Source organism: Phycodurus eques, chromosome 17, assembly GCF_024500275.1.
Source record: "Phycodurus eques isolate BA_2022a chromosome 17, UOR_Pequ_1.1, whole genome shotgun sequence".
In the NCBI taxonomy this organism is placed as follows: domain Eukaryota; kingdom Metazoa; phylum Chordata; class Actinopteri; order Syngnathiformes; family Syngnathidae; genus Phycodurus; species Phycodurus eques.
In genome coordinates, this window is record NC_084541.1 from 4,135,658 (window position 1) to 4,149,043 (window position 13,386).

The window sequence follows — 13,386 nt, forward strand, 5'->3', positions numbered from 1 at the left end:
CTATGAGATGGAGGACTTCTCGACAAAAAGCTATCACAGATGTGAACAGCCAGTGAAGTACAGGCTGTGTATTTCTTCTTTCCTTTAGGAAGTGTGCAGAGAAAAGAGTTGAATGGAAGACTATTGAACAATATTTGATGTGTCAATGTTTGAAGGTTGGTAGATTTATTTATCCTGTAAGAAATTCTGGAATCCAGTAATGGCAGTCTTATTTAAAAGACATCACAACAAGAAGCATCCATTAAACAAGCATGCAGTTATTGTACATATCTACGAACATTGAGAAGCAGAGGTTAAAAGGTGCAAAAGTGGCAGTAATTAACAAAATCAAAAGCAAGGCATGAATTAAAAAAGAATAGTTAAAAGCATTTATAATAGTTAAACAAGAAACACGAGTGAAAATATTGTTATAATGTGCATTCTGTCTGTGTGGCAGCGTGGTGCAACCAGTCCCCTTTATTGCCGCCCCAGATCTCCAACCACAGAGTGAATGACACCAGCACAGACTTGTATGAAACGAGAGCTCCTGTGTTTCTTGGTACAATGTTGGATTGGAATACCGGTGGATCTCCTCATACAAGTCCTCCTCGAAACAGGTGCCCATCTGCCAGTATCTGATTCTTTATACTGTATTTAAAATTTGATGTACAGTATTCCCTCGTTATGTCACGGTTCATGTATTGTTAGGCTTTACACGATCAGGATTTTTGGGGCTGATCACCGATCAGCGAGTTTAAAAAAAAAAGATAACTGATCACCGATACAATCACAAGATGGAGCAATGTGTCTATGTAAATGGCGTGTTCATTTATTGTGTACTGAATATCTTCAAAAATATTCTCTTGTCAGGACGAACCAACATTACATTATCATTATCAACATTATCAACACCATACGTTTTTCCCCTCACACAATACATGCGCAATCCATTGTTGTTGTCGTGGCCGTGGTAACGAGTGTACCCAGTCACGTTTGAGTTTACAAGATAAAGCCCAGTGATCGTAAAAGACGGGATGCGGTGATACCGGAACAAGATTTTATTGCAGTAGTCTGACATAGTGCAATCATGGAAGCCCAAATTTAGGGCATTACATGTGTGTCCCACACTGCCTACGCTTTAAAAAAAAAAAAAAAAAAAAAAAAACTTTATTGGCGGTCAGATATTTACAGTACTACGTCGAAAGACACGCGACAAGGCGAAAAATAAATAAATAATAATAAATAAATATATTTTGTATTCAAATATACTGTACGCAATGCGGAGTAAATGTCTTTTGCAGAGCCAATCAATGATGTCATTGATCAGATCGGCAAATTATGACATGAAAGCCGATGAGCATAAAATGCTAATTATCGGCCGATACCGATAAAGCCGATCAGATCGGTGTGAAGTCTATTTATTGTTGATTCAGTGCATCGCAGATTTTCTTTAAAAGTTCAATGTAGTGCAATTACTCACCTGCACATCCCTGATACAGTCAACTGATTTCAATGTGGCACCAATGACTCATAGAAGGTCACTTGGGCTAATGTTTTCAGTAGATAAAGAAACCTTACTGAGTACATTGTCTGTCTGTCAGAGTTTTATGAAATAAATTCACAAATAACAACCTTAGCTCGATGGATAGCTAATGCACACACTTTTAACAGTATCGACAGGGGAAAAAAATGCAAGTAAGGAGCAAAATTTAGCTTGATTTACTGTAATGTAAATGTAAACATCACGGCAATGAATTCTGGGCACGCGTAATGCTTTTTGCTGACGACATTACCGGGACTGTGAGTGTGAGGAGGAGTGCAGATGGTTAACCTAGGAAATCCCCTGTTCACACGTCTGCATGGGCTGATGTTCATGTCATTCAAGCCAGGCATGCCGAATAGTACGTCTGGGCATTGTTCAGAATGTCACCATTTAATTTTGATTTTAAAGGTTGCAATTTGATTCGATATTGATTCATTAGGTTGCAATTCAATTTTGATTTAAAATGCTCCACTATCAATTCAGTAGAAATATAGAAATTTTCCATCCATTTTCTTCCGCACATCCGAGGTCGGGTCGCGGGGACAGTAGCTTTAGCAGGGACGCCCAGACTTCCCTCTCCCCAGCCACTTCATCCAGCTCTTCAGGGTGGATCCCGAGGCGTTCCCAGGCCAGCTGGGAGACGTAGTCTCTCCAGCGTGTCCTGGGTCTTCCCCGGGGTCTCCTCCCGGTGGGACATAACCGGAACACCTCACCAAGGAGGCGTCTAGGAGACATCCTAAGCAGACGCTCGAGCCACCTCATCTGGCTCCTCTCAATGTGGAGGAGGAGTGGCTCTACTCTGATCCCCTCCCGGATGACCGAGCTTCTCACCCCATCTCTAAGGGAGAGCCCGGACACCCTGCGGAGGAAACTAATTTTGGACGCTTGTATCTGGGATCTTGTTCTTTCAGTCACGACTCACGCTAATGACCATAGGTGAGGGTAGGAACGTAGATCGACAGGTAAATTTAGAGCTTCGCCTTTCGGTTTCTTCTTCACCACAACGATACAAAGTCCGCATCAATGTAGATGCTGCATCGATCCGGCTGTCAATCTCCCGTTCCATTCTTCCCTCACTCGTGAACAAGACCCCAAGATACTTGCACTCCTCCACTTGGGTCAGGATCTCATCCCCGACTTGGAGAGGGCACGCCACCCTTTTCCGACTGAGGACCATGGTCTCAGATTTGGAGGTGCTGATTTTCATCCCAGCCGCTTCACACTCGGCTGTGTACCGCTCCAGTGAGAGTTAAAGATCCCGGCTTGATGAATCCAACAGAACCAAATCATCTCCAAAAAACAGAGATGCAATACTGAGGCCACCAAACCGGACCCCCTCTACGCCTTGACTGCGCCTAGTAATTATTTCCATAAAAGTTATAAACAGAATCGGTGACAAAGGGCTGCTCTGGCTGACTCCAACCCCCACCGGAAACGAGTCCGACCTACTGCCAGCAATGCGGACCAAACTCTGACACTGGTTGTACAGCGACCGAACAGCCCATATTCAGGGGGTTCAGTACCCCATACTCCCGAAGCACCCCCCACAGGACTCCCCAAGGGACACGGTCAAACACCTTCTCCAAGTCCACAAAACACATGGTTGGGCGAACTCCCACACACCCTCAACGACCCTTCCGCGCGTGTAGAGCTGGTCCACTCTTCCACAGCCAGGACGAAAACCACACTCCTCCTCCTGAATCTAAGATTTGATTTCCTGACGGACCCTCCTCTCCAGGACACCTGAATAGACCTTACCAAGGGGGCTTAGGAGTGTGATCTCCTATAGTTGGAACACACCCACCGGTCCCCCATCTTAAAAAGGGGTCCACCACCCTGGTCTAGCAATCCAGAGGCACTGTACCCGATGTCCACAAGATGTTGTAGAGCAGGGGTGTTCATTGCGTCGATCGCGATCGACCGCGAAGGTAGTATTGGTAGATCGCATGACATCACGTGACATAAAAAAAAAAAAAAAGACATCAGCCTATCATCCATCCCGTTGCTTGATTGATATACATATATAATCGATGATATCTGAATTTTTCCGACACTTAGCACACGCACGTGCAAACAACGCTGCTAAAAGGTAACTGCAGATGCGCAAACAACGGCGGCAAGTCTGTCAAAACTAACAAGCTAGTCAGTGAGTTACCTCCAATTTTTCTCTCTCTGTTTTCTCTTAAACTTAAGAAAGGGTATACAAATGAGTGGGGGAGCTGGACCAAATAAGAAGACAAAAACTTTCCACTTTCATACGGAATGGGACGAGCAGTATGTTTTCACGATGACATTTTCGAAATGCGTATGCCTCATCTGCTAGTCTGCCATCGCATTACCAAAGAAGGGAAATGAGGAGCGGCATTTTAGGACTGTGCATGGAAAATACGACACTGACGACACATCCCTGGCTGATTCACTTCAGTGCAAGTCATCGGAGTAAACTCAGGTAATGACAAAAAAAATTACATTTTTAATTATGTTGTGTTGTGCAAGATTGGCTCATGCGGTGATGCAAGGTACATCAACATACATTGGTGCTCAGCTGTGTCGGCGGCCCAGAATTTTAGCTCACTGGTAGCGCTCTGCGCTCACAAACCGGCGACATGGTAGCGGCCCCCGCCCCCCAAAAAGAAGGTAGATCGTGGGAGGTTGGCTGCTTGAAAAGTAGATCTTGGGCCACCAGAACACGCACCGACCACCTTATGGCCACAGCTCCAGTCAACCACCTCAACAATGGAGGCGTGGAACATGGTCCACTCGGAATCAATGTCCCCCGCCTGCCCCGGGGCGTGGGCGAAGTTCTGCCGGAGGTGGTAGTTAAAACATCTTCTGAGAGGGGACTCTGCCAGACATTCCCAGCAGACCCTCACAATACGTTTGGGTCTGCTAGGTCAGACTGGCATCTTCCCCCACCATCAGAGCCAACTCACCACCAGGTGGTTAACGGTTGACAGTTCCAACCCTCTCTTCACCCGAGTGTCCAAGACATGCGGCTGCAAGTCCAATGACACAATCACAAAGTCAATCATCGAACTGTGGTCTAGGGTGTCCTGGTGCCAAGCGTACATTTGGACACCCTCATGCTTGAACATGGTGTTTGTTATAGACATTCCGTAATGAACCCAGAAGTTCAACAACAGAATACCGCTTGGGTTCTTATCTTATCATTCAGATCTTCCCAATCAAGCCCTTCCAGGTCTCTCTGTCATTGCCCAGGTGAGCGTTGAAGTCCCCCAGCAGAACAAGAGAGTCCCCAGCGGGAGCGCTCTCCAGCACCCCCTCCAAGGATTCCAAAAAGGGTGGGTACTCTGAGCTGCTGATTGGATGCATAGGCATAAACTACATTCAGGACCCATCCTCCCATCCTATGGCAGAGGGAGACTACCCTCTCGTCTACTGGGATGAACTCCAATGTTCAGGCATTGAGCTGGGGTGCAATCAGTATGCCCACACCTGCATTGCGCCTCTCACTGTGGGTAACTCCAGAGTGGAAAAGAATCCAAACCCTCACGACAAGACTGGTACTGGAGCCCAAGTGGTGTGATGTGGTGAGTCCAACTATGTCCAGTCGGAATTTCTCGACCTCACACACCAGCTCAGGCTCTTTCCGTGCTAGAGAGGTGAAGTCGTAGAGCCAGCTACTGTAGCCGGGGATCGGATAGCCAAGGTCCCCACCTTCGCCTGCCGCCCAGCACACACAGCACCCGACCCCTTTGGCCCCTTCCACAGGTGGTGAGCCCATAGGAAGGGGAACACACGTCCCCTTTCCGGGCTGTGCCCGGCTGGGCCCCATGGGTGCAAGCCCAGGCACTGGCCATCGAGCCCCACCTCCAGGCCTGGCTTCAGAGGGGTGCCCCGCTGACCCACGTCCAGGCAAGGGAAAACGTGGTTCAATTATTTAACTTATCATAGTTGGTATTTTAGCCGTGCTTTGTCTGGTCCCTCACCTAGGACCTGTTTGCCATGGGTGACACTGCCAGGGGCATAAAGCCCCAGACAACTTAGCTCCTAGGATCACTGGGACATGCAAACCCTTCCACCACGATAAGGTGACTGCTCCAGGAGGGGATGAGAAATGTGCAATAAAAGACAGATATTTGTTTCTTTTTAAAAAAAATCAAATCTGTTCAGACAGCAACAGAAATGGTGGGGGCGCTTCCTGGTCTCAACTGATGCGCCAACATACAAGGAAAGCATTCTGGGATTTGTAGTAATAGCGCCGTATGTGCTATATCCTGGCGGGCCAGCTCTAATACACATTTGATATGGTCTTGTGGGCCAAATATAATTACATTGGGCCTGTTTTGGCCCTCAGGCCTGAGTTTGACACATATGTTTTAGTCAGTCAGTGTTGAGGGGCCACAATTGACACATGCAGGATGTTAAAATGTTAAACTGTGGCTCTTCCAGGGGATGGGGATTAGGAGGCACCACTATAAGAAGTGGCCACGATGAGTTAAGTGCAGGAGGTGAAGCAATGCTGATATTAAGTTAGAGTTAAGGTGCTATTAAGTTACTTGGAGTATTTAAGAAAATTAAAAGAACACAATACATGTAAACATGCATGTCTGTTGTTCTGCTTTTCTTTTATTTGAAAATGTTTTTGTTGTCTTTTTCACAATTACATAAAAGAAGTGACCTGCTTTGTCAGCCACTGCTTGTTGCAGACAAACTTCCTATTCACAGTAAAATATTTTGCAGACACCACAACTCGAGTCACTGTCAATCTATGTAAGACTACTATTCATCAGCATGCATGGTCATGCTGAGAAAGTTTGTCACACTAGTGCTACCAGTGGAAAAGTTAGTGTGTTAGTGCCCTGCTCTTACCTCCTCCTCTAGTTTGACCACTTTGGCTTGGGCATTGTTAAGGGCCTGGTCTCTGATTTCAATGTGTCTCCTCTGGTCTTCTGTGGTGGAGTGCAGCGCATTCAGCTCCATCTCTAGTTTTTCCTTCTCACGCATAGTCTCTTTGTCTAAGCATAAAACAAACACACACATTAAAAAGGGTTCCCTCTGTCATTCTTCTTTACATGTGTATGTCAGGGTGTATGGATTGATGGTTGGAAATCTGAATAAATTAAAGCAAGTCAAGAGTGGGCCATAATTTCTACAATGCTGTGAGAGACCGATTATGTCATTTTGGCTATGAGCAGTCTTTGGCGTCTTCATCATAATCTTGTATTTTTTAACTATGAAAATGGGTTTGATTTACAATCTGAATTTTGTGGGGACCTCTAAAATTAAACTGATATGAAAGAGACCTCAAAGCTAGCACACACAAACTAAAATACTATTTTCAGTCATTATCCATCCATCCATTTTCTTCCACTTATCCGAGGTCATGTCGTGGGGGCAGTAGCTTTAGCAGGGAAACCCAGACTTCCCTCTCCCCAGCCACTTTCTCCAGCTTTTTCGCGGGGATCCCGAGGTGTACCCAGGGAAGCTGAGAGACGTAGTCTCTCCAGCGTGTCCTGGGTCGTCCCCGGGGTCTCCTCCCGGTGTGACGTGCCCGGAACACTTCATCCGGGAGGCATCTAGGAGGCATCCTAATCAGATGCCCGAGCCACCTCATCTGGCTCCTCTCAATGCGGAGGAGCAGCGACTCTACTCTGAGCTCCTCTCGGATGACCGAACTTCTCATCCTATCTCTAAAGGCCTCTTTATACTCCCGCGGTCGCGCGGCCGACAACTCCCCCATTGCATCACGTGACCGACGAATTGTCCCACACAGCACCTCTGCATAGCTTGCCGCGCACCCGACAAAAATAGTTGCTGCGCGTCGAACGCCGCGGAGATCATCTCTCGTGATTGGTCCGTTTTTGTCACATGCTGTGATGACATTCCAGTGTGCCCATTGGTTCTACATACCATCTACGTCGCCACCTTCTGAATCGATTTTGCAGCATAATTAAACATATCATCTGGTCATCTAGGTCCATTTCTTCTGTCGCGGTTGCCATTTTTCTGAAAGGAAAGTAAAAACGGCTACCGGAAATGTAAAAAAAAAATAAATGCCGGGGAAACTCCACCCTGTGGGTCCTATCCAATATCAACTGCAGCACACTTTCAAGTGCGCCTGGGTTGCGCTCAAGTATAAAGGCAAACTACGCAAGGGACAGCCGCAGTGACGTCAGCGCGGTTGCCGTCCACGCAGGTATAAAGAAGCCTTAAGGGAGAGCCCAGACACCCTGCGGAGGAAACTCATTTCGACCCACAGCTCGTGACCATAGGTGAGGGTAGGAACGTAGATCGACCGGTAAATACAGATCTTCGCCTTTCGGCTTAGCTCCTTCTTCAACCAATTCAAAGTCCGCATCACTGCAGACGCTGCACCGATCCGCCTGTCGATCTCCCGTTCCGCCTGTCGATCTCCCGTTCCATTATTCCCTCACTCGTGAACAAGACCACAAGATATTTGAACTCCTCCACTTAGGGCAGGATCTCATCCCCGACCTGAAGAGGGCACTCCAGCCTTTTCCGACTGAAGACCATGGTCTTGGAAGTGCTGATTCTCATCCCAGCCACGACCATTGTCTCAGATTTGGTATTTTCAGTCATTATTTTAAAAAATAAATAAATAAATCAGAGCCTTGAAAACGTCAAAGCTGTTATCTCAATATTGTCTCTGCAGGCTTTGGTCTCGGTCCACCACACACTTTCAATAAGTATATTCCAATACAGCGACACGGTGTACGACTGGTTATCACATTCGCATCACAGTCGCATCACAATCCCGCCTTGCCTGTGTGGAGTTAGCATGTTCTCCCCGTGCCTGCATGGGTTTTTTCCGGGTACTCAAAAAAGACTCAAATAAAGTCAATAATGTGTGTGTGTGTGTGTGTGTGTTTGTGTGTGTGTCTGTATTTCTTCTCACTCTTTGCAAGCAGTTGGGATATGGTCTTACGGTTGTTTTCTGAGCCATCAGACTCTTTAGCAGTGAGCTGCTTGTTGGCGGTCTCCATGCGGTCTATTAGACAAGAATACACAGCATTAAAATGTAACTTGTGATGCCGTAAAATTAAATAGAATAGAAAAAAAACATTTTCGGCGTTAGTCAATATGATTCCGAGTAATTTGGGACAAAGATAAAATCTGTCACTTAAAGCAAGCACACATAGCGATTCCATTGCATTATCACTTGTGGCTGTAGCATTTCATCACTAAGCTGCAGAATTATATTTTTCAATTAGTGGAGCGGTTTAGTGGATGACATTGCCTAACACACATATCCATCATCCCCAGGTCGACAACTTAGCATTAGCACTTAGCATATAAAAACATTATCATAAAACTGTTGTTTGTTTTTATGTGCCCTGCATTTGGCTGGCGTCCAGTTCAGGGTGTACACCGCATCTCGCCCAAAGATAGTTGGGCTAAGCACCAGCACGCCAATGACCTCAGTGGGTATAGGCGATTTGGAAAATGGATAGATGGATGTAGCCCGGCTTAATTTTTGGCTTTGAAATGATAGTGCTTCGGCCACAGTGTCAAAGCGCTCTTTCATTCTCGAACTTTGGTCGGACTAGCTGCCAAGTCATTAGCTGACAAATGCAGTGTGGGGGTGGTTATTATCTTAATTATCCCTAAAGGTTGCCGCACACCAAGCGACGGGGCCGAACCCAACTGTACTGTCACGCAGTGTGCGTGGTTTGTTATCATGACTGGCCGATCAGTTGGCCACTGTTTCTGCTTTGATTCTGAATTTGAATCGCCGGCGCACACAGTCACAGCTTTTAGCCAGTCAATATTCACACAAACTTTCATTCATGCTGGCTGAAAATTAATTTCTGGGTTTTTATGCAAGAAAGACACAACCGCTGCTGCACCGCCCCAAGCCAAATAATTGCCATCCATAAATCATCACATATTGTGTTTAACATCAATACTTAACTATATTATATGGTATGTTTCCATGCTGGCGCTTACACAACACACCAGGCCACACACACACTAGCGTTTGTTTGTTAAAATTGATCACACGATGTTATTAACACAACACACACAGACAGACACACACACACACACGGCACACGCCGATAAAGGCCTCTTTATACTCCCGCGGTCGCGCGGCCGACAACGCCCGCATTGCATCACGTGACCGACGAATTGCCCCGCGCGGCCCCTCTGCGTAGCTTGACGCGCACACAGCAAAAAATTTTCCTGCGCGTCGAACGCCGCAGAGATCATCTCTCGTGATTGGTCCGTTTTAGTCACATGCTGTGACGACGTACTCAGCATACCATCTACGTCGCCACCCTCTCGATCAATTTTGCAGCATAATTAAATGTATCATCTGGTCATCTAGGTCCATTTGTTCTAGCAGACACTGTTCCACAGTTGCCATTGAAGAAGAAGAATCACCTTTATTGTCATGAACATGCATGCATGCACACAAAATTTGTTCTCTGCATTTTACCCATCACAGTGAACACATACACATGTTAGTAGAACACACTGGAGCAGGGGGCAGCTGAAGCGCCCGGGTAGCATTTCAGGGTATCAGTGTCTTGCTCAAGAACACCACAGCCGTGAGTCCGGGGGATGTTGGTGGATGGTCTAGTCGCGGTCGCCGTCCGCGCGAGTATAAAGAAGCCTTAACATTGAGGCTAACTTAAGGAAGGGCTGCCCAGCAAAGGAAGAAAGAACTATTGTCTGAAAACAATGCTCACTCGACTTCTGGCTGACTTCTGGTTCCTACAAGAGAAGGAAGAGAGTCCAGCTCGCTTTTATACTCAACCATAGCTTTGTAATTTTGTAATTCCTACTTGCTGTAATAAATACACAAACACAAGTTGATTTTATCTGGGTTTTATTTGGGGACAAGATCGCCAACCAAACATGAAAAGAACAGGGAAGAAGGAATTCCAATGAGGGCTTTTTCCTTCCTCACTGACAAGGCTGAGAGCACACTCGGGCCTCGTCAAGGAATTCCTTACAGAATTGGCGCCATGACCCGGATTGTTTGAGGTGACCAAGCAGGAGGAGAAAACCTTTTACTAATTTCTGCCAGATCAGGGTGTGGTCCTTTCAATGTTTGTTCCAAATTACTGTCCCTAAAATATCTTGTTTGAGAGGTATCGTTAGGTATAATGGACCAATTTAAGGTCATTTTGTTGAGAGGAGGAGCAAGTCTTTTTTTTTTTTTTTTTTTATATAATCGTAAATATCGCCATGGGTTGAATTGTCTGTGTGCACACCAACTAAAGATTTTAAGTCCAAGAATTATACCGCCGTGTTAATTCTAAAAAAGGTTTCGGTGCCTTGGAATTGATCAGTATATAATTCCTAGGTTGCAATCCCCACAACCTAGTGGCATCTGTGGTCCGAAAATAAATCCGGTAGAATTGTAAAAAAATTCTGAAGGATTTTTATGTTACGGAGGCGAGGAAAGGGAGGTAAAAGAGCTGAAGCTGATTGTGTAAGAGACAACGCCTTAAATTGGTTGGAGGCAGTGGAGTGACTTAGCAGTAGTAGTAGAACAGGAAGTGAAACCTAAATGCCATCCATCCATCCATTTTCGAAGCCGCTTAACCTCACAAGGGTCGCGGGAGTGCTGCAGCCTATCCCAGCTATCTTCGGGCAGGAGGCGGGGTACACCCTGAACTGGTTGCCAGCCAATCGCAGGGCATGTGAGAGAGAAACCTAACTGTGCCACAACTACTACTTCTTCTTTTCCTTTATGCTTGTCCCGTTAGGGGTCGCCACAGCGTGTGATCCTTTTCCATGTAAGACTATCACCTGCATCTTCCTCTCTAACACCAACTGCCCTCATGTCTTCCCTCACTACATCCATCAAACTTCTCTTTGGTCTTCCTCTTGCTCACTTGCCTGGCAGCTCCATCCTCATCGCCCTTCTACCAATATACTCGCTATCTCTCCTCTGGAATGTGTCCAAACCATCGAAGTCTGCTCTCTAGAACTTTGTCTCTAAAACATCTAACCTAGGCTGTCCCTCTGATGAGCTCATTTCTAATCCTATCCAACCCACTCACTCCTAGAGAGAACATCAACATCTTCCTTTTCTCCCCGCCACCTCCAGCTCTGCTTCCTGTTGTCTGTCAGTGCCACTGTCTCTAAACCGTACATCATGGCTGGTCTTATAAACTTCGCCCTTCATCCGAGCAGAGACTCTAGTGTCACATAACACACCTGACACTTTCCGCCACCCGTTCCAACCTGCTTGGACCCGTTCCAACCTGCTTGGACCCGTTTCTTCACTTTCTTATCACACTCACCATTACTCTGGACTGTTGACCCCAAGTATTTAAAGTCATCCACCCTCGCTATCTCTTCTCCCTGTAGCCTCCCTCTTCCCCCTCCTTTCATTTATGAACATATTTTTTCCCCGAGTTACTCACCGGAGCAGCGTCCGCGGTTTTCGGCGCATAGAGGCGGAAGCGGCGCCACAGAGGGAGACGAGCCGGCATTCAGGTGAAACTCCGCAAGAGAGGACACAGATTGGCGTTCCCGTTGATCCACCTTGCGAATGTACGCTCCCTACCCAACAAAATGTACGAGCTTCATCTTCTGTTAAAGACCAGTAAAGACTTCGGACGTTCCGCGGCCATGTGCTTCACGGAGAACTGGCTTTGCGAAGCTGTACCCGATGGCGCCGTCATGCTTCCCGGCTTCAACATTCATCGAGCGGACCGCGACATGGAATCATCGGGGAAAACAAAGGGCGGCGGGATATGCCTCCATATCAACCAAAAATGGTGTACGGACGTCACGGTGCTCAGCACACACTGCAGCCCGCATTTTACTCGCCACGTGAGTTTGCATCGTTCGTACTGGTTGGAGTCTATATTACGCCTCAAGCTAACACGAACGCCGCATTGCTAGCGCTCGCCGAACAAGTCAACGAAATTGAAAAAAAACACCCGGACTCACCCCTCATTATTCTCGGGGTCTTTAACAAAGCTAAACTCAACCACGAACTCCCTAAATACAAGCAGCACATCGACTGTCCTACCAGGGAAAATAATACTTTAGACCACTGCTACACTACGGTAAAAAACGCATACCGTGCTATACCTCGTGCAGCCCTGGGCTCGTCTGATCACTGCTTAATTCAGTTAATACCGACGTACAGGCAAGAACTTAAATGTGCGAAGCCTACAGTGAAAACAGTCAAAAAGTGGACCAATGAAGCCAAGATGGAACTTCAAAGCTGTTTAGACTGCACAGACTGGAGTGTCTTTGAAAATTCAGCTGGCAGCCTGGATGAATATATGGACACTGTCACATCCTATATCAGTTTCTCTGAAGAGGTTTGTGTACCAACAAAATCATTTCGGACATTCAACAACAACAAGCCGTGGTTCACTGCTAAACTTAAGCAGCGTCGCCAAGCTAAGGAAGATGCATATCAGAGCGGGGACAGGGCCCTGTATAATCAAGCTAGAAACCAGCTTACTAAAGAAATTAACATTGCAAAGAGGATCTATGCAGCAAAGTTGGAAAAACAGTTTAGCGAGAACGACTCTAAATCAGTCTGGCATGCATTCCAATCGCTGACTAATTACAAGCGACGATCCCCCCAAGCTGAGAACAATAGCACACTAGCCAACGACTTGAATACCTTCTACTGCAGATTTGAAAAGGACAGTTTCACACCACACACCCACCCGGCCGCACCCGCGACCACAACCACACCTCTGACTTCTGCGTTAACTAGCCATGAACAGGATGTGAGACGCATCTTCAAACAACAGAAGATTAACAAAGCGGCAGGCCCGGACCATGTGTCCCCATCCTGCCTCAAAGTCTGCGCGGACCAGCTCGCTCCAGTCTTCACTCAGATCTTTGGAAATGTGCAAAGTTTCATCCTGTTTCAAACGCTCCACCATCATTCCAGT

The 13,386-nt window shown here is 46.6% G+C and overlaps 1 protein-coding gene across 3 annotated transcripts in view; it reads right to left on the reverse strand.

The window, feature by feature from the left end:
- amot (angiomotin) overlaps positions 1 to 13,386 on the reverse strand; it is a 172,810-nt gene that overhangs the window by 77,423 nt on the left and 82,001 nt on the right. For all 3 annotated transcript variants that reach the window (XM_061702365.1, XM_061702364.1, XM_061702363.1), the window contains 2 exons: positions 8,403 to 8,495; positions 6,356 to 6,501 (listed from right to left, as the gene is read on the reverse strand). In XM_061702365.1, coding sequence (XP_061558349.1) covers positions 6,356 to 6,501; positions 8,403 to 8,495 — 239 coding nt within the window. The remainder of the gene's footprint in view (positions 1 to 6,355; positions 6,502 to 8,402; positions 8,496 to 13,386) is intronic.